General features: G+C 50.5%; 1 protein-coding gene across 3 annotated transcripts in view; it reads left to right on the plus strand.

Annotated features, from left to right (window-relative positions):
- GDPD2 (glycerophosphodiester phosphodiesterase domain containing 2) overlaps positions 1 to 24227 on the plus strand; it is a 255543-nt gene that overhangs the window by 128144 nt on the left and 103172 nt on the right. For all 3 annotated transcript variants that reach the window (XM_078640190.1, XM_078640188.1, XM_078640189.1), the window contains exon 3: positions 20709 to 20812. In XM_078640190.1, coding sequence (XP_078496316.1) covers positions 20709 to 20812 — 104 coding nt within the window. The remainder of the gene's footprint in view (positions 1 to 20708; positions 20813 to 24227) is intronic.

Below are 24227 nucleotides of genomic sequence, written 5' to 3' on the forward strand. Positions count from 1 at the left end.
ATGGCTGGCTTCTGCACTTCATTTCTGGTGACTGCTTCTGGCGATGGGGTGGCCCACGCTATCCCTCACTGTTTATCCCCGGCCACTGTGCCATGCACCCACCTGGCGGGAGAATAGTTTTGGACATGAGGACCTGAGAGGGTGCGAGCCCTCTTCATCCTTCCTTAGCCGTTGTTGCTCCTACGTTCCCTGTATACCCATTAGTTGGACTCTCCTCCACCCTTTACGCCACTACAATGGGCCACACATATAAACCGTGCAAGGATCCCTCTGCGGCAGGGGTGGCCTCTCCTGACCTCACCTAGGGATGCTATTCTAGTGGCTATGAGCTCCACAAGAGAGGTGCCGGACCATAGTATGACACTTTGGTAGTGGACTTCGGCCTGTTGAGGAACAACCACAGAAAAATGTCTGACAGGGAAACGGTGGTCTCAGAACTGGCGCAAAGAACACACTTACGAAATTGTACATTGCCACCAAGACTACCAGATGTCTCCCTCTGATAAGGGAGGCTTTGCTTGTGCCTCTCTTGATACATAACCAGCCCAGCGATAATGCCATGTCCTATAGAACTCTGTCTATTCTTACCATCTATTATAAGCTACTGGGCAAGATTCTGGTCATGTTGAGCCCCTCATTAATTTTGTTCCGACGGGCTTCATAGCACAACGCAATACATTCCCTAACATCCACCAATTGGTGTGGGTGCTTTTGGCTCCTCCCACAGACTCCCCAAAGACCCTTGCGATCTCTATTGATATTGAGAAGGCCTTCGATTCCTTGCGGTGGGATTTCCTGTATGTGGTGCTGGTGGGTAGGGGACTGGGTGGGGGTTTTATTTGCTGGACACATATACACAGACCTGCCAGCCAGGCTCAAAGCCAGTTTGGTAATCTCCGAGCCCTGTACAGTGAAGAGGAGCACCTGGCAGGGATTGCCCATTGTCCCCAGTCTTGTTCGGCGTCACACTGGAACCCCTGCCTCTCAGACTACGCATGGGTACCCATTACAGAGGACCGCTTGTTGGTGGCACTCCATTATATGTTTCCCTCTATGCTGACTACTTGCTACTACACGTACACAGTGAGCTCTCAGACTTGGAGGATGCACATGAAGCGCTGGGTACCGTCGATGCACTATCGATACTACGAGTGAATTGGTGCAAGTCGAATGGGTGGGTATCACGAGATTCCCTCAGGCACGCAGTCATACTTTTCATTGGGAACCATTTAGGTTTCGAGACCTTAGCATCAAGGTCGATCATTCTGGAGCCGCCCTATGTAAGGGCAATGTGAGAGCTGTACTGGCATCATTGCGCCAGTCTGTGCAGTTTTAGTTATCACTGCCTTTATCGGTGATGGGACGGATAGCAATATCTAAGATGATCTACCTCCTACGGCACTTCTATTATTTATCCACAATACCTGACCTACTTCCTAGATCTATATTTTGAGAGATGGATGATCTACTGATCTAACTCCTTTGGGGATCAGAGAGTCGTCGAATTGCGCTGGCCAAGATGTGGTTGCCTAGCGACAAAGGCGGGATGGCTGTCCCGGAGCTTGAGGTTCATCCTCTGGTGGCACAGCTCAAGTGGGCGACTTACTGGAAGGACCAGCTCTGGGGTGGACTGGCTGTCCATGCCAGATTTGTCCCTTATCGACCTAACCTGCTGGTCGCCGTGCTCTTTGCGACCTAGTAGTCTTGTTCACATGGAGCACCTGTTACTAGCCACCCTGAGGTTCACATGGGCCTGTGCCCTTCAACGCACCCAGTCGAAACTCCTGTTTGTAAAGAATTTCCACTAGAGACTCTGTTGCACCCATCTCATCGGCGTGACTGTACTGGGCTCGATGACTGGAGCTGTCCTCCTATGGCCACTCTCGAAGTCTGCCATGCCAATGGGTGTCTGAGAACTTTCCAGGACTTGGCTGACGAATATGAGCTTCCTCTGCACCATGATCTGCTATATTGTGTTGTCACATCAGCCATACGCTTCTCTTGGGCCAGTGGAGAACTGAAACCATTGGAACACAAGGATCTAAAACTAGTGTGCATCACTTCTGACTGCACTCGCGTGTTCACACTTTTCTACAGGGTGCTCCTCGATAAGGCTAAGGGTGACTTGGGAGCCCTCCACGACCAGTGGGTGACTGACATGGGCCGGCTTCTGACTGGTTTAATGTGCTGTCCCCTTCTCCTCTGGTCTCCCGGAACGCTCGCTTTAAGCTGATTCAGTTCTTCTATTTTCATAGAGCAAGTAGGATGTGTAGGGCGTGGAAAAATATCGACGGGACGGCTTTGGAGGAGCTGCTCCTGGCCTCCGGCCCGGCCCTGCCGGCGGACGTAGACACAGCCACCGCCAAGTATACGGAGTGGATTAATGGGGCCTGTTACAAGTTGGCCCCTCCTAAGAGATGTAGACCCACCAGGCTGGTTCCATCGGCTCCCTGGTACACTGATGCGCTTAGAGAGGCCAAAATAGTATGCAAAAAATTAGAACGGCTCTGGCGAGCTAATTATACTGAGACTGACAAAGAGAGACTGAAAATGTGTCAAAGGGCCTACAAAGACGATATTAGAAAAGCAAAGAGTGTCTACTTCACGGAGCGTATTGAGAATGCCAAAAACTCATCTAAGGAACTTTTCGAGACAGTGGCTAGTCTGGCTTCTCCCAAATCCGTGATTGTGCCACCTAATATAGAACTTTGCGAATCACTAGCAAGTTTTTTTCGGAGCAAAGTTCATTTAATCTTTACGTCTTCTGAACCTTTGGTGGCCCAGAGTCTCTTAGAGATGCCCCATGGGAATAGTCCGGTTGGACCCCCGGCAGCTAAATTCTTGGCCTTTGAGCCAGTCGGGACAGATGAGGTATTGAAACTTCTGTTGGCCACTAAATCGGGCTCACCCCAGGACCCCTGCCCGACCGCAATCGCAAAGCTAGCAGCAGTCCCTATTGCGGACCACTTGGCCAGCATTTACAATCTAATGTTTGAGAGAGGGGAGTTCCCTAAACTATGGAAGCGGGCCTCAATTCACCCACTTCTTAAAAAACCCTCCCTTGATATTGCAGACCCCAACAGCTATAGGCCAATTTCCAGGTTGCCACTACCAGCTAAAATGGTTGAGAAAATTATGAACTCCCAGCTCTGTTCTTTCCTGCGTAACTCCAAGGGCCTGGATCCAGCTCAACATGGGTTCAGGGAGGGTCACAGTACCGAGACCGCTCTTATAAAATCCATAGAGGAGGTCCGGAAGGTACTTGATGAAGGTGGCCAGGCAGTGCTGATCCTTTTGGACCTATCGGCGGCCTTCGACACGGTCCACCATGCTTTGCTGGTGGATCGAATGGAGGGCTGCGGGGTCCAGGGTCAAGCACTTAACCTCCTGAAAGCCTTTTTAACAGACCGGGTACAAGTGGTGGCAATGGGGGAGTTCGAATCAAGACCTTTCCAACTCCCAGGGGGGGTCCCGCAGGGCTCCTCCCTAAGCCCCACTTTATTTAACATCTATGTATCATCCCTGGCCCCGGTGATCAGATCCTTTGGATTCGAGCTAACATCTTACGCGGACGACACCCAGATTGTGGTCTCGGTGCTCCCGGGGACAGATGTGGCTGTGGCTGGCAGGTTTCAGGAATGTATGTCAGCAGTCAGTTCCTGGATGGCTAAAAGCTGTTTAAAACTTAACTCCTCCAAGACTGAGGTGGTCATCTTTGGGTCAAATACCAATCTTTGGGGACCCAGCTGGTGGCCTAATGATATGGGACCACTACCTTGCCCGGCCTCGAAGGTGAAGAATCTGGGTGTCATTATTGACAGCCAACTCTCCTTCAAACCCCAAGTCAAGGCACTGAGCTCCTCCATACATTGGACCCTGAAAATTATTAGGAAGGTCCTCCCCTTCCTACCAGAGGGAAGCAGAAAGACGGTGGTGACAGCTCTTGTACTTTCACGCATTGACTATTGCAATAGTCTCCTCCTCGAGGTACAACAGGGGGTGCTCAACAAACTTCAGGTCCTACAAAATGCGGCCGCCCGCCTTATTGGGGGTCTGCCCAAGTTTTCCTCAGTCACCAAGGAGCTGGAGAAGCTGCACTGGCTCCCGGTGCGGAAGCGGATTCTGTTCAAGGCCCTCTGTATAGTCTTCAAGGCATTACATGGTCTTGGCCCTCAGTTTCTTCAGGACCGCTTTCAATGGTACAGACCAGGTAGACAACTTAGGTCGGCCAGTCTAGGGCTGGTTAAAACGACCCGGATCAGGAAGGTGCGTTGGGGCGGAAGGAGTTTCTTTAGGGGAGCAGAGGTGGCATGGAATTCCCTCCCTCTTTCCCTTAAACAGAACGAGAATCTGCTGGCATTCAGAAGGGATCTAAAAACATGTCTCTTTTCCCTCTAGGTCTTGAAAACTTTCTCCCCAGGGACTATCACTTCAGCGCCAGGACACCGATTGGTAATAGCGCGCTTTATAAGTGTTATAATAAATAAATAAATAAATAATGTATCTGACCCCAAGGGTATTAACCTTATATTCCCCGTGGCCCACGCCACCTGCCCTCGCTGCTAACTGGAAGACGCTGCCTTCCACCACATGGTGTGGGACTGTCAAACACCTCCACCCTACTGGGCCACTGTCCTGTGCCTGATCAACACAGCCACTGACAGGTCTCTGAAGGTATCCCGGAAGTCTGCTCACTGGGATTGTACCCCAGGCCCAAGGGTAGATTCATCTCCACCAGTTTCACAGACCTGGCATTTGTACCTGCTCGAAGACAGCTGTCCATGGCCTGGAAATCTCCTGGAAGCCGCCTCCACTAGGATGGTGTTTGAGGAAGGAGCCTCAGCGTGCAGCAAAGTCCTGACCTTGCAAAGCCATGGGACAGATTCTCCGAGACTATCTTAAGTGTTGATGACTGAGGGCAGTTGATTTCCTCAAACCAGGATTCCTCTGATGAGTGACCTGGGCCAGTAGTATTCCAGCAGGGTTGACTACACTGTGGGTGGGATGCAGTTTAACAGGATTGACTTGGGGCTCTCGTTGGATGGGGATGCACCTGAATGGGCTCCGGTGGATAGCTGTTTAAATGTTCAATATTACTGTAATGGATTTCATACCGTTCAGAGACGTCTGTCGAACTAAGGCAGAGTTGGAGTTCAGAGATGATATTGAAGCATCCACCTTCAAAGGTGGTCCATCTTCAGTAAGTTGAGGAAATGGATCTTGCGTCTTTGTTGGGTGGGATGAAGGAAGGGATTCGCATCTTACAGACATGTGTTCCATGTATGTGCTAAGAGTAAAGAAGAGAAGATTGAGCCCAGCTGCATCCAGTACATACTGAGGTTGGAGCTGAGCAGTTAGTGCCACAATAGCTTCTTGGCGACGAGGAAATGAAGTACAACTGGCTCGGAAGACAGATGCCTTCAGTAGCAAAAGTGAGCAACCTTGGGGCAAGAAACATCTTAAGTTCCTCCTCAAGAAGAGAGGGTCCTGATAGATTGCAGGTTGGCTATTTGCGGTTTGCTCTGAAAAAAGCTTGTCCTCTTGATCTAATGCTTTAGGACACATTTTTTGTAAAATTGAGGGGCTCATCGAGGATTCCTGAGTGTGGATATTGTTAGAATTGGGGGTCTCTGGTTGGCGCAAGTATTCACTTGTGACAAGCAGGGACCCTCTCCTCTAAGTCAGGGCGAAGGATGACCCCTTAGAAGTAACCACACCACTACAAATATACACCACACGTAGATAGAGTTTTCAATCTTTATCTGGCAATAAGTATCGTTTCAAGATATACAGCAGATCCCGAGATCTGGAAAGTCTCGTGACAAAGGGCAAGGTAGCGGGACAGTCTTATAGATGGTCGGTTGCAAGGAGACTCTACGCACAGCTCTCAATCCTCGAGCTGGGGAGTTCCGGGAGATTGGGCAGCGGCAGCGCCAGCAGGCTCCAAGATGGTTCAGCGAGTGTGGACCGCGGCAGCGCCAGCAGGTTCCAAGATGGCTCAGCGAGTGTGGACCGCGGCAGCGCCAGCAGGTTCCAAGATGGTTCAGCGAGTGTGGACCGCGGCAGCGCCAGCAGGTTCCAAGATGGTTCAGCGAGTGTGGACCGCGGCAGCGCCAGCAGGTTCCAAGATGGCTCAGCGAGTGTGGACCGCGGCAGCGCCAGCAGGTTCCAAGATGGTCCAGCGAGTGTGGACCGCGGCAGCGCCAGCAGGTTCCAAGATGGTTCAGCGAGTGTGGACCGCGGCAGCGCCAGCAGGTTCCAAGATGGTTCAGCGAGTGTGGACCGCGGCAGCGCCAGCAGGCTCCAAGATGGTTACAGCAAAGATGGACCGCGGCAGCGCCAGCAGGCTCCAAGGTGGTTACAGCAAAGATGGACCGCGGCAGCGCCAGCAGGTTCCAGGTAGAACAGCAAGGGGAGTTCGTCTCAGGGTCAGCCGCGACAGCGTCAGCAGGGCTTCTCGACTCCGGGATACAACTGCCGTCCTACTCAGGGGCTGGCCCAGATATAGGTCTGGAGTATTTTGATGTCCGGACCCTCTCGCCTGGGGGTCAGAGGGGCCGGGATGATGGTGTCCAGACACCCAGCAGGGGGTGGAGCCAGTGCTCAGGGAGGCCGGAGGCCGATCGAAACCAGGCATCCGGGGACGGTTGGAGAGCCATCGAAACTCCCCTCTCCTTGTCTCTGGTTGAGTGGCCACTCTACCACCCGGAGACTTCTTGGTGCCTCGATGGCGGGCTCGCGGGGGCCGTGGCCGCGGCTGGTCCGGGACCACGTGTCTGTGACGTGATGGGCCCAAGATGGCGTCGGGCCTGGAATGAGGGTCCGGGGGGGGCACCGGACCGGTAATGCTGGGGCGGCCCGAGGGTGCTGTCAGTGGTTGGGGGCCGCCGGGTGGCGGATCTGGTGGTTTGGAGGGCGTTCAGAGGTGTGCCCGAGGCCGACCCGGGCTGGATGGAGGGCCGATGTCGTCCGGGGCCCGCCATGCGGGAGGGGTAGGACCACCCCACGAGGCCGGGTCCAACATCAGGTATGACTTATCACAAGACCAATGATAACGTTTTAGTAAAGCCACAAGTTGTAAATAGGTAGTGTTCTCTTTGTTGGTATCCCTTCTGTACTTATAAGGGGTAAAAAAAGGCTCTCCAGTGATCTCCTTTCAGTCTGTAGGCAATGTCTCAGTGCAGCAGGGGTTAACCTGGTCCGTAGGCTGAGGTTCCCCAGCGGTGTGGTACCGTTCGCGGCTCTCTGTGCGCTTCCTAGCGCCTCTGTACGCTTTGGGCTCGTGATCCGGGCCCGGCCTGCCAAGGCTCACTCGTCTCACGTGGGACGCGTACGGCACGGCCGGGTCTAAGTACCAGTCGTACCACTGTGAGCGACTCGCACGGGAGGGAGCGCAGGCTAAGGGGCGTACCAGGGGTGCTCAAGGGACGAAGAGCGGTGCGAGCCTCGTTGGCAGGGCGGCTCGTACCGCGGCTGGACTCACACGCTGCGGGGCTCACAGGGGAGGCTGCAGCAGGACAAAGAGCGGTGCGAGCCTCGCTGGAGGGGCGGCTCGTACCGCGGTTGGGCTACAGTACTTTGGAGACTCCGGAGAGGGTCGAGGCAATCGCCGCGCACAGTGCTCTTGAGGGGAAAGAAGAATGTTGCGGGCCCCTAGCCCGTGGTGAGCACTGTGCGCGGTGATCAGCCTCTCTTGGGGGTCTCGGCGAAGGCAGATGCGAGGCGCACGGCGGCTCCTGGGTGGAGCGAGGCTGGCACCCGAGGCGTCCGGACTTCACGGAGTCTGTTCTCTGGGTCTGGTGGGTCCGGTGGGGACGTCAGGTGGGAGCGTGGGGGGTGCACCAGCGAGCCTCCAACGGCAGTGATTCAGCGACTTCCCTCAGTGGGGGGAGAGCGGCTGGGCGGAGCGGGGCTCTCCCTCTTGGGGACGGGGGAAGCACAGTTCGATCATGGCCTCGAGGAGGGGCTGGGGGGAGCACCACACAGGTCACGGTAGCGAGCCTCCAAAGGTGGGGTGACACGGCGATTTCCCTCAGCGGGGGGAGAGCGGCCAGGGGGGCCTTTGCATAACTCATTTCAGTCTCTGAGTACTTTGTTGGGTGTACTCTGGCTTCTGCTTTCAGTGTGAGGGGCAGGCACATCAGACGCTCCACAGGGGTGGAGCCAGCATTGTGTGGACAGGGGCAGCCAGGAGCACCTTGATGACAGTGCTTCGCCCTTCCTGGGCCAGGTGCCGGCTGAGTCATCAGTCGCTCCCTAGGGGGCGGAGCCAGCATTGTGGTGGCAGAGCACAGCCCTATTCAGAGTCCAGGGGCACTCCCACTAAGGTGTAATCCTTGCATTCACCACCTGTCATCCCCCAGCCCTGTCACTCACATAACCCAGACAGTCAGATACACATCCAAGCAGAGGCGGGCTGAAATGGTTAGGCAAGCAAATGCTAACTTTCTAAAAGTAGCATTTGCAAACACAGGATATTAAAATAAACTTTACTAAAAGAAGTATTTTATTATTCTGAGTTCTGGCATACTAAACTTTATTTTCTACCATGTTCCCTTAGCCTGCTGGGATTATAGAGTGTAATAATTCCAGCAGCCCATCTTGGCCTAAGAGAACAGGTAGCCTTACAATAGTGAAAAACGAAGTTGGCTGTAATTCACTATTAGGACATGCCACACTCATCAGAGCATGTCCTACCTTACACTTACAATGCACCCTGCCCTTGGACCTACCATAGGGGTGACTAATATGAAGTTAAGGGAAGGTTTAGAGTCTGGCAAGTGTGTGCACTTGCCCAGCTAGCATAACAGTCCCAGACTGTACGCAGGTTCTGCAATGGCAGATCCTAGACACATTTTTAAAAGGCTGCTTCTGTGGGTGGCGCAACCAGCGCTGCAGGCCCACTAGCAGCATTGGCATTTACCAGCCCTGGCACTCCTGGTGCACTTTACTGGGGACTGACAGTAAATCCAATGAACCAATCATGGAAATCAATCACAGATACATTTTACATTGGGAGAGCATATGCACTTTAGCACTGGTCAGCAGTGGTAAAGTGCCCAGAGCCATTAAACCAACAAAAACAGGTCAGAGAGAGTATTGGAGGAAGGCAAAAAGTTCAGGGATGACCCTGCCAAGAGGGCCAAGTCCAACAGATATCACTTGAGTTCCTGCCATAAAAAGGTGAGACCTGCATCTGGAAAGGTTGGCGTAGGGCTTCGAGTAGCAGAAGAGGACTTCACAAGCGTGTGGTCCATCAGGGCTGTGCGTAAGGAGGGTGCATGAAGGACAATTCTATGGTCGATCCTGGTTAAGGCAGAGGAGAGGCATCGGGGCAGCAGAAGGCCCCTTTTTAGGTCGAGCCTTAGCCAGTGCACATGCGCTGCTGTGCAAGGCTTCTTGTAAGCACTCTAAACTACTCTGTGCAGGTCTGAATCCTCCCACACATAGGATTGGCTTTTGCGTGTGTCTTTTAGAAATGAAAGCATGCAAATGGCTAAAGGTGGGTTCAATCTCCCACCTTCTTTTTAGATCTCGTCTAAGGCATTGCTTTAGCAATGCTTTGGCCGGGATATTAAGTAGGCGTCTCAGAAATGCTCCCAAAGGCGGATTGCCTACAGTGCATGTGTGTGGGCTCGTGCACATCGCACACCATTTGGTTTGCTTGCAGCCAGCATCAGACTTCAAACACTTCAAAGGAATCCGCTTGGGCGCTCCTACTAACATAAATTAACAAGTCGTTGTCACAAAGCTTCACAGGAAAGACCAGCGACGCCATATGGACAGCAGGCAGCCACAACACATCTTCCCCACTACTCTTTTCCTCACATTTTTTGTCGCTTTCCAGCTGCTCGACTGGCTTCCAAGAAAATCAAGATCCCCAAGTGAACTGCAGTCTTATTTATTATTAAAAAAAAAGAAAACCTAGATAGAAACATATCTTGGAAATCGCAATGGGAATAATTTGAGTTTTAGTAACCTTATTTCTTCTCCCATTCGGTTACGCTTCCTGTCCTCTTCTGTTTGTGTTGCCTTCTCCCCTAACTCTGCCCTCTTTGTTCTCCTGGGTTTTCTATTGAATCTCCTCCACCCATCCTATCTCTTATTCTTCCCCTCTACCTATTCAGATTACTTCTCTCCTTCTTTTCCCCCTCCTTATTCTGTTCTCTATCTGCATCTCAATCCATTCTCCCTTCTTTGCCCTCTCTTCACTTTCACCCCGTCCATTTTGTCCTGCCTCTTCATTCTGCCCCAATGCCCCTATTCTGTACGCTGTTCTCCTACAACTACATCACGGAACTAGGTGCAACCAAACACCAACAAAACCTCACACACAAGGGCATGTCAAGGACTGTCTCTGGAAGTTTCACCTAATGTGTATGTCTGAGAGCATGTACATATTGTTTCTGTGCGTCTGCGAGCATTCACCAGTGTATGTGTATTTGAATGTGTGTATGCGTGACCAGGGCTTTAAGTGAGCCGGGTCTCACCGGGTCTGAGCACCGGCAATTTTTTTAAGGAGGCCTCGAACCGGGTCTCTATCGGTCTCTGTTTTGTGCACTGGCACAGGCAGTCTGTTTTTTCCAGCGTTATAGAGGAAGGGAAATCCTTTGAAGAGGTCATTTTCTCTCAGGATTTCTCTTCTCTTTTCGGGACTCAGGAGCAGTAACATTGTCATGGTGTCACTGGGGCTTTATGTGGAAGATTTTTCAATATTATATACAAGCCACAGTTGCTGCTGATTTATCTTATGCAACTAACGGCCACTGACAAAAACAATAGTCCTGACTTGTTGTAGGTATGATTTTACTTGTATCATACTATGCTCAGCACAAACTTTTAGCTTACGTGTTTTTAAGCCACGCCCTCAATTACAATGACCACGCCCCCTTGAAAGAACCCCCAGTTTTTTCATCCCACTTAAAGCCCTGTGCGTGACACTAATTTAGTCCACACACACTGCGCCCTCACGCTTCTTTAGGACACACACACTGCGCCCTCACACACTGTGCCCTCACACTACTTTAGGCCACACACACTGCACCCTCACACTACTTTAGGCCACACACTGTGCCCTCACTCTGCGCCCTCACACTCTGCACCCTCACACTCTCTGCACCCTCACACACTCTGCACCCTCACACACTCTGCACCCTCACACACTCTGCACCCTCACACACACTGCACCCTCACACACACTGCACCCTCACACTCTCTGCACCCTCACACACTCTGCACACTCACACACTCTGCACACTCTGCACCCTCACACACACTGCACCCTCACACACACTGCACCCTCACACACTCTGCACCCTCACACACTCTGCACCCTCACACACTCTGCACCCTCACACACTCTGCACCCTCACACACTCTGCACCCTCACACACTCTGCACCCTCACACACTCTGCACCCTCACACACTCTGCACCCTCACACACTCTGCACCCTCACACACTCTGCACCCTCACACACTCTGCACCCTCACGCACTCTGCACCCTCACGCACTCTGCACCCTCACGCACTCTGCACCCTCACACACAATTACACTCTACTGAATACAACATACACTTCACACAATATCACTCAGTGCCACATAATTATATGCTACATAATTACACTGCGCTCAAAGCAACATACACTCCAAATACCACTCAGTGCCACATAATTACCCACCACATAATTACACTTTACTGAATGCAACACACTCCACACAATACCACTCAGTGCCACATAATTATATGCTACATAAATACAATGCACTCAATGCAACATACACTCCAAATACCACTCAGTGCCACATAATTACACGCCACATAATTACACTGCACTCAATGCAACATACACCCCAAACAATACCACTCAGTGCCACATAATTACATGCCACATAATTACACTGCACTCAATGCGACATACACTCCAAATACCACTCAGTGCCACTACACGCCACATAATTACACTGCACTCAATGCAACATACACTCCAAATACCACTCAGTGCCACATAATTACACACCACATAATTACACTGCACTCAATGCAACATACACTCCAAATACCACTCAGTGCCACTAAACGCCACATAATTACACTGCACTTAATGCAGCATACACTCCAAATACCACTCAGTGCCACATAATTACACGCCACATAATTACACTGCACTCAATGCGACATACACTCCAAATACCACTCAGTGCCACTACACGCCACATAATTACACTGCACTCAATGCAACATGCACTCCAAATACCACTCAGTGCCACATAATTACACACCACATAATTACACTGCACTCAATGCAAAATACATTCCAAATACCACTCAGTGCCACATAATTACACGCCACATAATTACACTGCACTCAATGCAACATACACTCCAAACAATACCACTCAGTGCCACATAATTACACGCCACACAATTACTCTACTGAACACAACATACACTGCACACAATACCACACAGTGCCACATAATTATATGCTACATAATTACACTGCGCTCAATGCAACATACACTCCAAATACCACTCAGTGCCACATAATTACAGTGCACTCAATGCAACATACACCCCAAATACCACTCAGTGCCACATAATTACACGCCACATAATTACACTCTTATCTATCTATTGCATCACCACAGCATCACTCAGCACTACCACAGCATCATTCAGGGGCACCACAACATCACTATGCTCTACCACAGCATCACTGAACGCCACAGCATTACGTGTCGCCACCACAACATCACTCAGCGCCACCACTGCATCAATCTGTGCAACCATTCAACAACAACTGGTTCAAATATGCTCTCTCAATGTTTCAAGCTTTATTACAAATGTCACAAAAAGATGTTAATATTTCACTTCTGTTCTTGGATTTTCGTCACAATAAAATACACTGAACACAATCTTCACAAAAGTTATTTACAAAAGTTTAAGCTATTGCCATTATAAATTACAATAACTTTTATTTAAGAATTAATTATTAAAAATAAATAAAAGCCATTGTTATTTGTAATATCAATACATCTAAGTCACGTAAATACAACACATATTGCATTAGAAATGCTATAGGTGTCACATTTGCGAAAGTTAAAACTGTTGACATTGTAAATGACTAAGCTATTTAGCTATTTTCAAAACCAACACATAAATACAAAATGTGTCATTTACAAGACCAATAGCTCAAACTTTCCTAATGCGAGACCTATTGCATTGCAAATGCTTGTTTCATGTTCACTCGCACAACGTTTTGCTCTCGGGAGCGAGCAGCGGCGCGCAGGGTGGCTGCTACATTCCTCGTGGGTCAGGTTACACACAAAGCGCTGTGCTTTCGCTTTCGCTTGTTATCTGGTTATATCTGAGAAAGGTCCCGAGGCACTGTCTTCCCCAGCCCACATCAGAACGAGCGCTGCTCAGTTATTGTACAAGAGGCGTTTAACGTCATTGTCGTGTTCGGTTGCCTCAGCCAGGCAATGAAACACACAGGAGACCAGGTATGAAGTTACAGATCTTTATTAGCATGCATGCTCAGGGGGGCACCTCGCGTCCGTCCTCCTCGTCGTCCTGGCTCTTAATGCCCCCTTCCTGTCTGTCCACAGGAAGTCGTGTCCAGTGACCTGCTGGACACTGCCCTGTGACCCACAGGGTCCTAGTGCCCCGTGTCGGTGGTCAGGTCACCACAGTCATGTTCACATAACTAGGTGACTTGCGATTTGTAGCCGGTGTGTCCGAGCCCCTTGACCACACACGCTGCTGTCAAACCGCTTGCACTGACCTTTCTGCCTCCGGTGACGGCTGATCAGCTGTAGCCATTGAGGGACGGGATTAGCCCAACCACTTGTAATCTCTTGCAAGAGAGACTTAGGCAAAGTCTAGTGTGGCTTCGATAGAAGCAGTGCCCTACTGAGCCTGCTATATGTTAGTCGGTGACTTGTACATGAATTCACAAAGCATTCCTCTAAACTTCCTCCTGACTTCTCCTGACATTTTGTGCCGTGGCTTTCTAAATCGTGTTCTTTATTTATAACAAGTTCAGCAGATGCAGGCATGGTAGTGAGAAACTGCGTGCCCAGCAGCATTTCATTGTTAGCCCTCAACTGAGGGTGCCTGTTTAGCGAGCATGTGACCTTTCTGCTCAGAGGACCGCCTGAGGTAGAAAGAAGGCAGCCCTTTGAATGATATGGACATTGTATTGTAAACTATCCTATAAGGTATCTAATAGCTCTATTAGACTCAATAGGGAAAATTTTTGCTAAACTTTTATTAGTCCTAATAACAGATTGGGCAAATCTAAATAATATTATACCCATGGAACAGACAGGTTTTCGAAAAGAGCACGGAACACTAGATAATTTAACATCGTTACAGGTAATCGTGGATAAATATGCTCGTGTACGGGGGGGAGGCGTATACGTAGCATTTATAGATTTCTCCACAGCGTTTGACAAGGTGGATCGTCCTACGTTGTGGAGAAAGTTGGCGGCATTGGGTATGCCGGAACATCTATTGAATTTAATTAAATCACTACACTCGAACACATGGTGTAAGGTGTTACAAGGCGGTGAAAGGGGTCTTTCTCAATCGATCCCTTCCCGGAATGGATTAAAACAAGGCTGTATTTTGGCACCTACATTGTTTTCCTTGTATATGGCTGATTTACCAACAACAGTTGCTGTTTGTGATGGAATAGCTCCGAAAATTGGAGGGACAGGTATATCGATTCTAATGTATGCGGACGACATACTGGTTTTAGATCTGACCCCGAAAGGTCTCTCTAATCGTCTTCATGCATTGAATCAATTCGCCGATGCACATTTTATGAAAATAAATAGCTCTAAAAGTAAAATTATGTGCATCTTTGGAAAGAAGAAGTGCAGATCTAGTAGCTATAATTGGTCCATTAGCGGAGAAAAACTTGAGGTAGTTAAATCCTACATGTTTTTAGGCAAATTAATCTCTGCTAATCTTAGTGAGAAGCCACACATTGAACATAGCTCACGAAAAGCAATGGCCCATGGAAGGGGACTATGTTCTTTGTATAAAGCTACAGGGAAGAGGCACTTCTCTTTATGCTTGGATGTATTCAGAGCGAAAATTCCTGCAACCCTCCTCTATGGAATAGAATTAGTGGATTTGAAACAATGGGGTTTCATGCAAAAAATGGAAGGAAAGGTACTAAGGAAAATCTCCTCATTTAATTCTGCCTGCTCTACATCATCATGCAGGCTGGAATTCGGACTTAGAAGTTGTTGGGCTCAGGGGTTGGCGGCCCTCGTAAGATGGGTAGCCTGCTTGGCCAGAGGTAAACCGGGCACCTTACGAGCAATCTTAAAAAAGGAATTATTGGGCAACTTTAATGAGTTCTCGCAGCTGGTAAAGAATTTTAGAAAAGCGATCTTGCTGCTTGAATTGGATGAAAGCACGTTATTCTTGCTTTCGCCATTAGAGTTAAAGTTAAAGTTAAAAAGTATGTCCTGGGAACTTTGTTATAAGTCGGATATACTTGCCCAACAGAAGCATAAAGAAAAGGAAGCCCTGGTCACAACCTATACACCAAAATTAGCCCAACAATATCTAATTTGGAATATTCCGCATGGAGTCCGTAGATTTTGGTACCTTTTACGTCATAATTTGCTTCCACTTAATCCACTGTTAGCAAAATGGTATGGAGTTTCTCCTATATGCAATCATTGTAATAATGCTATTCAAGATCTTAACCATGTTTTGTTCATTTGTCCGGTATTGTCCCCTATGCGTCAAAAATGGATAAAACCAATTTGTTTACAATTGGGAATTGTGAATGTAAAAATGTTTTTCCTTGCACTTTATTGTCCCCCTAACGAAATGTTCTGTTCCAGAATTTTTAAATATTTTAAAGAGTTCTTAGATATTTATTAATGAATTTACAGGAGATGCTGATGTTTGTATTACTTGTAGATAATTTGTGCCTGGTCCTGTTGTCGTGTGATCTTTTTTAATTTTTATCATTATGCTAATGTGTATGTATTTTTTATGTGGCCCTCACCGAGAGCCAAATCATAATAAACTTTGAACTTTGAACTATAAGGTATCTGCTCTGGCAGCCTATCCTCTTCAGTAGTTCACGTGCTGTGTCCCCCCCCTTGTCTTGTCTTGAATCTCGAGTAGTAAACAGTGTTATAGTAGACGCTGAACAATGTGGGTGGTTGAGTATTTAAAGACCCTTTTACCTTTATGCGATCATGTATTTCTTACCTCTAGTTTGATGCCATTGCAAGCCGCGTGTCATCACTCTACCCACAAAAAACCTAGGGCCAGATGTAGGTAATCCGGGATTACCGATTCTTAAATACCGAATCATACCGATTCGGTATTTAAGAACTGGCAATCGGGATGTAGGTATTTTTACCGAATCAATTACAGAATCAGGAATATTCGGTAATTACCGAATCGGTATTTACCGATTTGGTAAATGCCATTGATTCCTATGGGCCTTGAGGCCCTTTGTAATCAATGGCAATTACCGAATCAGTAAATACCGATTCGGTAAAATTACCGAATATCCAAGGGGGACAGGGTGTCACTTTGACACCCTGTTGCACCCCTGATTCAGGCTTGTATGCCATGCGACACACATACATGCCCTTAGGGCATGTATGTGTGCCACATGGCACAGGTGTACATGCACAGATGTGCATGTACACAGGAATTTGTTATTTACCATGCAATAGTATTACATGGTAAATAACGAATTCTTAGGGGCCTGTAGCACTGTTTCCAGTGCCACCTACATATAGATTTACCGATTCGGTAAATTTACAGATTCTGTAAAATATAGGCCCCCTACATCTCAATCACCAAATACCGGTCAGTAACAGCCGAAATCGGCCGTTACCGACTGGTATTTGGTGACCTACATCTGGCCCCTAGTGACTATCCGCCATTTTTTGAACTGTCCTGGCAATATTATAGCGCTGCACTAAATTAAACCCCTTCCCGGGTTTCGTGGCACTGCAATGGAACCAATGCTGTACGCTTGCGAACATGAAGTTTTCCTGAAAACAGGAGGTCGGTGCATGAGTGCATGGATGGTGGGGAACATTTCATATTTACCTGAGATGAAAGGGAATGCGCTGCTCCATTCTGGAGCCGGTGGGTTTTGGTACACCTACTAGAGGAAGCAAGACAAGCTCGCATCACTGAGTGAACAGGTTTATTATTAAAGCTAAGCAGGCTGGTTCAATGCCAAATAACATTAAGATGATGCAATAGACTTTGAAGTGAATCCAGCCGTGGGCTGGGAGTTAGGGGGGCTGGGGTTGTGCGGGTGTAGTTTGCTGCATGCTTTCAGATCGGTTTTTACACGTGTAAGACCCTTTGCAAATGGAAGTGGGTTTTAGTGGGAGGTTTGCATCAGGCCAATTCTCAGTTGAGTGATGATGCAGATACTATTGAGTTCCAAGGGAGCATTTTTGTCCCATTCTTTATTAATAATACTTTCAGCCCATGCCTTTTGCACATCTCAAAAATTAAACGCTTTGTAAAACATGGTATTTTTAACCCCTTGTGTGCTCAGGACGGCCCCCGGCTGTCCTACGTCACACTGGTACAAAAGGGGGTGGTGATGGACGGAGCATCTGAACAAATCAAACACTCACACCCAGTCAACAGATCTGGGTTTAATCCATCACCGTTCTTTAGCCCACTCTGCCACCCCAGTTCAGACATGGCCATATGCAAATCAGTCTGACCCTGTGCCTCATGGGAACAGTCCAGCCCGAACTGCCAAGCCATGCCTTCCCTGGACCGGAAACAAGCTTCCAAGGACCGGTTTCTGGCATTTCAGGGCGTGTGCTCAGGACGGCCAGCGCCGTCCAAACGCCGCCGATTCCCCAGCACAGCGCAAATTCCCTGCCTGTGCGGAAGAATTAGTGGGCGGAGTTCGAACCGCCTCCGGCCATCCTCAGCACACGCCCGGCAGCACGCAAGGGGTTACGCCCCCTAATTAAATCCCCACACTGCAGCAGAATTTGCGCCGCAGGGAAGGGGTTAAAGCATGGTTGCTCTCCTCTGGCTCTGGTCATGCTGTAAATAAGACGATCGGGTTTGGCGTTTGGTATTAAGTGGCCGTCCCTTGGTTCCTCAGGGAGTGTGATTTGCTGCCTATGCCTTTGGGATATATCCCCTTTATGGTCATTTGCTGTGATATCTGGTCCTTCTCCCTGTCATTACTTCTGTTAGCGTGAATGATGTACCTCGTGGAGCAGGGGTTTGAGAGGGGAATAGTGGGGAAGGAAGGCTGTCTGCAGCCATTATTCTTCAACATGCCAGTTTCTCCTCTGCTATGTCTGGGCGGGCTCCCCCTTTCATCGGAGTGGGTGCTTCTAGTTGGCCCTAGATGTCTTCTTTCCATTGGTGTCTTTTTGTTAAAGTTCTATTTTTGGGGGTGGGATGGGGGATTGGCTGTGTTTTAACCCCTTGCGTGCGCAACAAATTTTTGCCCTGTGTGGGAGTTTTTATTAGTGGGCGGGATTCGGACGGCCAAGGGCCGTCCTCCGCACACGCCCACTGTGACGCGTGACGGCTCCCGGCTGTCACGAGCATGCAAGGGGTTAAGAATCTTGAATTCACCCTCAATACATTACTAGTAGAGGCAGTCTTGCCAGTAGTAGATGATTTCTGTCATGGCTGGACTACGGCAACGCCCTCTACGCCGGAACCACCGCCAAACTCCAGAATAGACTCCAGCGGATCCAGAACGCCTCAGCCAGACTCATCCTCGACATCCCCCGACGCAGCCACATCTCCGGACATCTGAGAGACCTGCACTGGCTCCCCGTCAACAAGAGAATCACCTTCCGTCTCCTCACCCACGCACACAAAGCCCTACACGACCAAGGCCCGAGCTACCTCAACAACCGCCTCAACTTCTACGCTCCCAAACGCCACCTCCGATCGACCAACCACGCCCTCGCCGCCGTCCCCCGCATCCGAAGAGCGAGAACAGGAGGAAGGTCCTTCTCCTACCTGGCCGCCAAGACCTGGAACACCCTCCCTCCCGACCTTCGCCTGACCCAAGACCACCTCTCCTTCAGGAAGAAGCTCAAGACCTGGCTGTTCGAGCAGTAGCGGTACCCCCCCCCCCCCACGCGCCTTGGTACCCTCCGGGTGAGTAGTGCGCTCTATAAATGCCTTGATTGATTGATTGATTGATGGCTCCTCAACAAGCCATCATCTACGCTGATGAAAATTATGAAAGCCGTTCAGTTGGGACCTGTTGTGTCGGAGGGTCGGGCATGCATTTTATCGCCAGCGCTCATCATTATGTGAAGCTTCTATTCAATGCATGTTGCATCTGTATGCTGTGGCCATGTGCAAGTTCTATCCTCCCCAGCAGTTATTTACTTAAAAGACTGATTCTAAATCTATAACCTGCCAATATCTCTGGCTAAACACTTATAAGGTCCCAAAGGCGATACCTATTGGCTATACCAATGCTTGTTATTACCATCATGTTGTGTGCACCACGTAGGATGGGTGACATGGTGGTCATGGCCTAATCAAGGAGCGCAGAAAAGGGTTTCACCTTCAAGCCCTTGATTGGGGTTTGCAGTTATCCTGTGCAGAACAGCTGTGTGACGGGCGGTCATGTTTGGGTTTAAGCTCAAGGTTTCTCAAGAGAGTCTAAAGTGCCCTCTCTTCGGGGTATCTGGAAGTGGCTTCAGGACAAGGCGGCATTGAGGAACAAGTGGCATGTACTCGGTGTGTTCAGAGCAGTGTACCGTGAAGGGGGTTGTGTGCAGGAGCTGCGGTACAGTCCACCCGCTGCTGGACACGTTGACCTTGGCCATTAAGAGTTGGCAAAGGGATAGTTTGGGTTGAAACCTCAGATGGACCTTGAGTTGGGTAGGGTGGGTGCTGGCAGATGAGGCTATAGTGTTATAGGGTAACCCTTCTTCCACTGAAGACGTGCACCTGTAACTTGTGGTTCAATTGAGGTGGGAGATGAGAGGAGCTGGCGGAGCGGCACTACGCGGAGGTCCACGGAGTTGGGGACCACCTCCATGGAAACTCTGCTCTGCCGCCCGCCTCCACTCCCACTAGGAAGAATTACATTAAATATATTTTAAAGGTTAAAAAAATCAACACTTACCTTACCTGCGGCGTCCCCGGGCTGCCTTCCTCCTCTTCCTCGGTTTCACGATGATCTGCGCATGCCCACTTCTCACAAGGAATGCGCGAGCGCTCATGTGCAGATCATCGTGAAACCAGAGAGGACGTCCGCCTGAGGACGCCGCAGTTAAGGTAAGTGTTGATTTTTTTTAACCTTTATAGTATATTTTATGTCATTCTTCCTAGGAAGGGGTGGAGGCATGGGCTGGACAACTCCGCTCCGCCACGGAGTGTGCAGAGTTGTGCCTACTCGGCGTCGCGGAGTAGGCACAACTCCGCACACTCGCCCATCTGGTTTCCTTGATGTAGAGAAGGATCCTTGAGCAATTTTCAGATTTGTTGAGTTGCCACGGTGCACTGCCAGCTTTGCAGAAATGACCACCCTGCCACGAATCCACGCCCTGCATACACGACCACAAAAAGCTCTGTGGTACACACACCTTGGCGCTTTCAGTGGCCAGGCGTGATTTTACGCCTCACCGGCTATGGTTTAGAGTTGACGCGTATCCAGGTGTGATGTTCATTGGTCTTGGTGTCTCTTGCAGTGCGATGCCTTCTGGTTCCTGCTGCTGCTGGTCATCATGGTCTTCACCCTCGCCTGGCTCTACGTCAGCCTGATCGTCCTCAACGATATCCACATCTTCAACGAGTGAGTACCGCGCCTGCGCCACTGTGGCTGTATGAGCATCCTTGTCCTCGTGCAGATGTTCTCGAGATGAGGGAGGGGCCCATCCTGTTGTTCTCCTCTGTCTCTCTCCTCCCTGTCTGTGAGGTCCATGTTCCACTTTCTCCTCCTCCTGTCATTCTGTTCACTTTTAAAGATATGCCTAATTCTGGCTTAAAAACAAAAGTACTTTGTTGTGATACAGATGTGGATAAGTAAGTAAGTAAGGCATACTTGTAGAGCGCGACTGTCACCCGGCGGGTATCCTGGCGCTATGATCTTTCATGACCTGACACGAGAAAACATTACATTTGAGCCATCTATATTGTTCTTGGGAAAAGATGAGTTTTTAATCCCTTTTTGAAAGTGGAGAGATAATGCCAGTGTTTCTCCTCATCTTGCCTTAGAGAAGATTTCACCGGCCACAGGATGGCCAATGTCAACCAGTACAGAGTGAAACCGCGTCTTGGGGTTCGCAGTATCGTGGTACGAGAACCCTTGAGTGGGGAAGGACGGTACAACCCTGTAGAGGATACACGTAGTGGGAGAAGCCCACGCCACCCCATTGGAGATCTACTGTGCTGGCGGCCCACACCAGCCCGTATTCATATATAGGTTCCTAGCGTTTTGCAGAGGGGTTCTATTCCACTTGGACTGCGTCTTGCGTGTTAGAGCCTCGAGTGCAAAGGGTTAACAGATACTACCTTGTGGCCCCTAAGAGGACCCAGATTACTTTAGGAGGACCCAGATTACTTTAGGAGGACCCAGATTACTTTAGGAGGACCCAGATTACTTTAGGAGGACCCAGATTACTTTAGGAGGACCCAGATAACTTTAGGAGGACCCAGATAACTTTAGGAGGACCCAGATTACTTTAGGAGGACCCAGATTACTTTAGGAGGACCCAGATTACTTTGGGTCCCTGATTACTTTAGAAGGACCCTGATCACTTTAGAAGGACCCTGATTACTTTAGAAGGACCCTGATTACTTTAGGAGGACCCAGATTACTTTAGAAGGACCCTGATCACTTTAGAAGGACCCTGATTACTTTAGAAGGACCCAGATTACTTTAGAAGGACCCTGATTACTTTAGAAGGACCCTGATTACTTTAGAAGGACCCTGATTACTTTAGAAGGACCCTGATCACTTTAGAAGGACCCTGATTACTTTAGAAGGACCCTGATCACTTTAGAAGGACCCTGATCACTTTAGAAGGACCCTGATCACTTTAGGAGGACCCAGATTACTTTAGGAGGCCTCCGATTACTTTAGGACTCCCTGTAATATTTCTGGTACTGGAATATATCCCCCATAGAACCAATGGTGCGCAGGGAGCCTGTGAACAGAGGGGGAACCAAAGGAGGCCTTGGCTTCATCTTAAGGCTGGAGGCTTTGTTATGTTATAGGTTTTATAGCGCGCGTAGTTGCCCCATTAGCAGGTAGGGGTTGAGGGGGGGTCCCGCAGTACACCAGTACCCCAGAGTTCTCAGTCCACTGGTAGTGATGTAGAGACTGATTACGCCTGGTCTTGTGTACACCTGCGGTTGCTCCAGCAGTGACTTTACCCTACGAAGGATTGCCCGCTAGAACATTTTCAAATGTCTAAACAGTTCCTAGATCCTAAAGCCTGGACCATGGAGACTCCCCCTGCTCAGGAGCTGCAGGAAAAACCCTCAAACTACTTTGAAGAAAAGATTGAGCAAATGCAAGCAGAGTCCAGTGATCCATTGTAAGAGGGCCAAAGCTGGGAGCCGCCAGCATCCTTGCATTCAAAGTTTAATTCCAGAGGCAGGAACGCCAGAAGTTCTAAACAGTCTTTCTCAAAATGCAAAGGTGAAACTGTCCTGAGGCAGAGACGGGTCATTTATACTTTTACAGCAAAGGCCTGAACCGGCCTCCTGTCTGCTGGGCATCCTGAATAATGGGTCTCTTTAGGAAACCGCTAAAACATGGCTATTTTCTATAATGCCTGACATACCGGGCCCGTTCTGTGTGCGTCGGGTACCCTTGCACCGCCGCTGGACATACCGGGCCCGTTCTGTGTGCGTCGGGTGCCCTTGCACCGCCGCTGGACATACAGAGCCCGTTCTGTGTGCGCCGGGTGCCCTTGCACCGCCGCTGGACATACCGGGCCCGTTCTGTGTGCGTCGGGTGCCCTTGCACCGCCGCTGGACATACAGAGCCCGTTCTGTGTGCGCCGGGTGCCCTTGCACCGCCGCTGGACATACCGGGCCCGTTCTGTGTGCGTCGGGTGCCCTTGCACCGCCGCTGGACATACAGAGCCCGTTCTGTGTGCGTCGGATGCCCTTGCACCGCCGCTGGACATACCGGGCCCGTTCTGTGTGCGTCGGGTGCCCTTGCACCGCCGCTGGACATACCGGGCCCGTTCTGTGTGCGTCGGGTGCCCTTGCACCGCCGCTGGACATACAGAGCCCGTTCTGTGTGCGTCGGGTGCCCTTGCACCGCCGCTGGGCATACCGGGCCCGTTCGGTGTGCGCCGGGTGCCCTTGCACCGCCGCTGGACATACAGAGCCCGTTCTGTGTGCGTCGGGTGCCCTTGCACCGCCGCTGGACATACAGAGCCCGTTCTGTGTGCGTCGGGTGCCCTTGCACCGCCGCTGGACATACAGAGCCCGTTCTGTGTGCGTCGGGTGCCCTTGCACCGCCGCTGGACATACCGGGCCCGTTCGGTGTGCGTCGGGTGCCCTTGCACCGCCGCTGGACATACCGGGCCCGTTCTGTGTGCGTCGGGTGCCCTTGCACCGCCGCTGGACATACAGAGCCCGTTCTGTGTGCGCCGGGTGCCCTTGCACCGCCGCTGGACATACAGAGCCCGTTCTGTGTGCGTCGGGTGCCCTTGCACCGCCGCTGGACATACAGAGCCCGTTCTGTGTGCGCCGGGTGCCCTTGCACCGCCGCTGGACATACAGAGCCCGTTCTGTGTGCGTCGGGTGCCCTTGCACCGCCGCTGGACATACCGGGCCCGTTCGGTGTGCGTCGGGTGCCCTTGCACCGCCGCTGGACATACCGGGCCCGTTCGGTGTGCGTCGGGTGCCCTTGCACCGCCGCTGGACATACCGGGCCCGTTCTGTGTGCGTCGGGTGCCCTTGCACCGCCGCTGGACATACAGAGCCCGTTCTGTGTGCGTCGGGTGCCCTTGCACCGCCGCTGGACATACCGGGCCCGTTCTGTGTGCGTCGGGTGCCCTTGCACCGCCGCTGGACATACAGAGCCCGTTCTGTGTGCGCCGGGTGCCCTTGCACCGCCGCTGGACATACAGAGCCCGTTCTGTGTGCGTCGGGTGCCCTTGCACCGCCGCTGGACATACCGGGCCCGTTCGGTGTGCGTCGGGTGCCCTTGCACCGCCGCTGGACACACTGCTGCATCTGCTGTGCGC

Source organism: Lissotriton helveticus, chromosome 4_2 (genome assembly GCF_964261635.1).
Source record: "Lissotriton helveticus chromosome 4_2, aLisHel1.1, whole genome shotgun sequence".
In the NCBI taxonomy this organism is placed as follows: domain Eukaryota; kingdom Metazoa; phylum Chordata; class Amphibia; order Caudata; family Salamandridae; genus Lissotriton; species Lissotriton helveticus.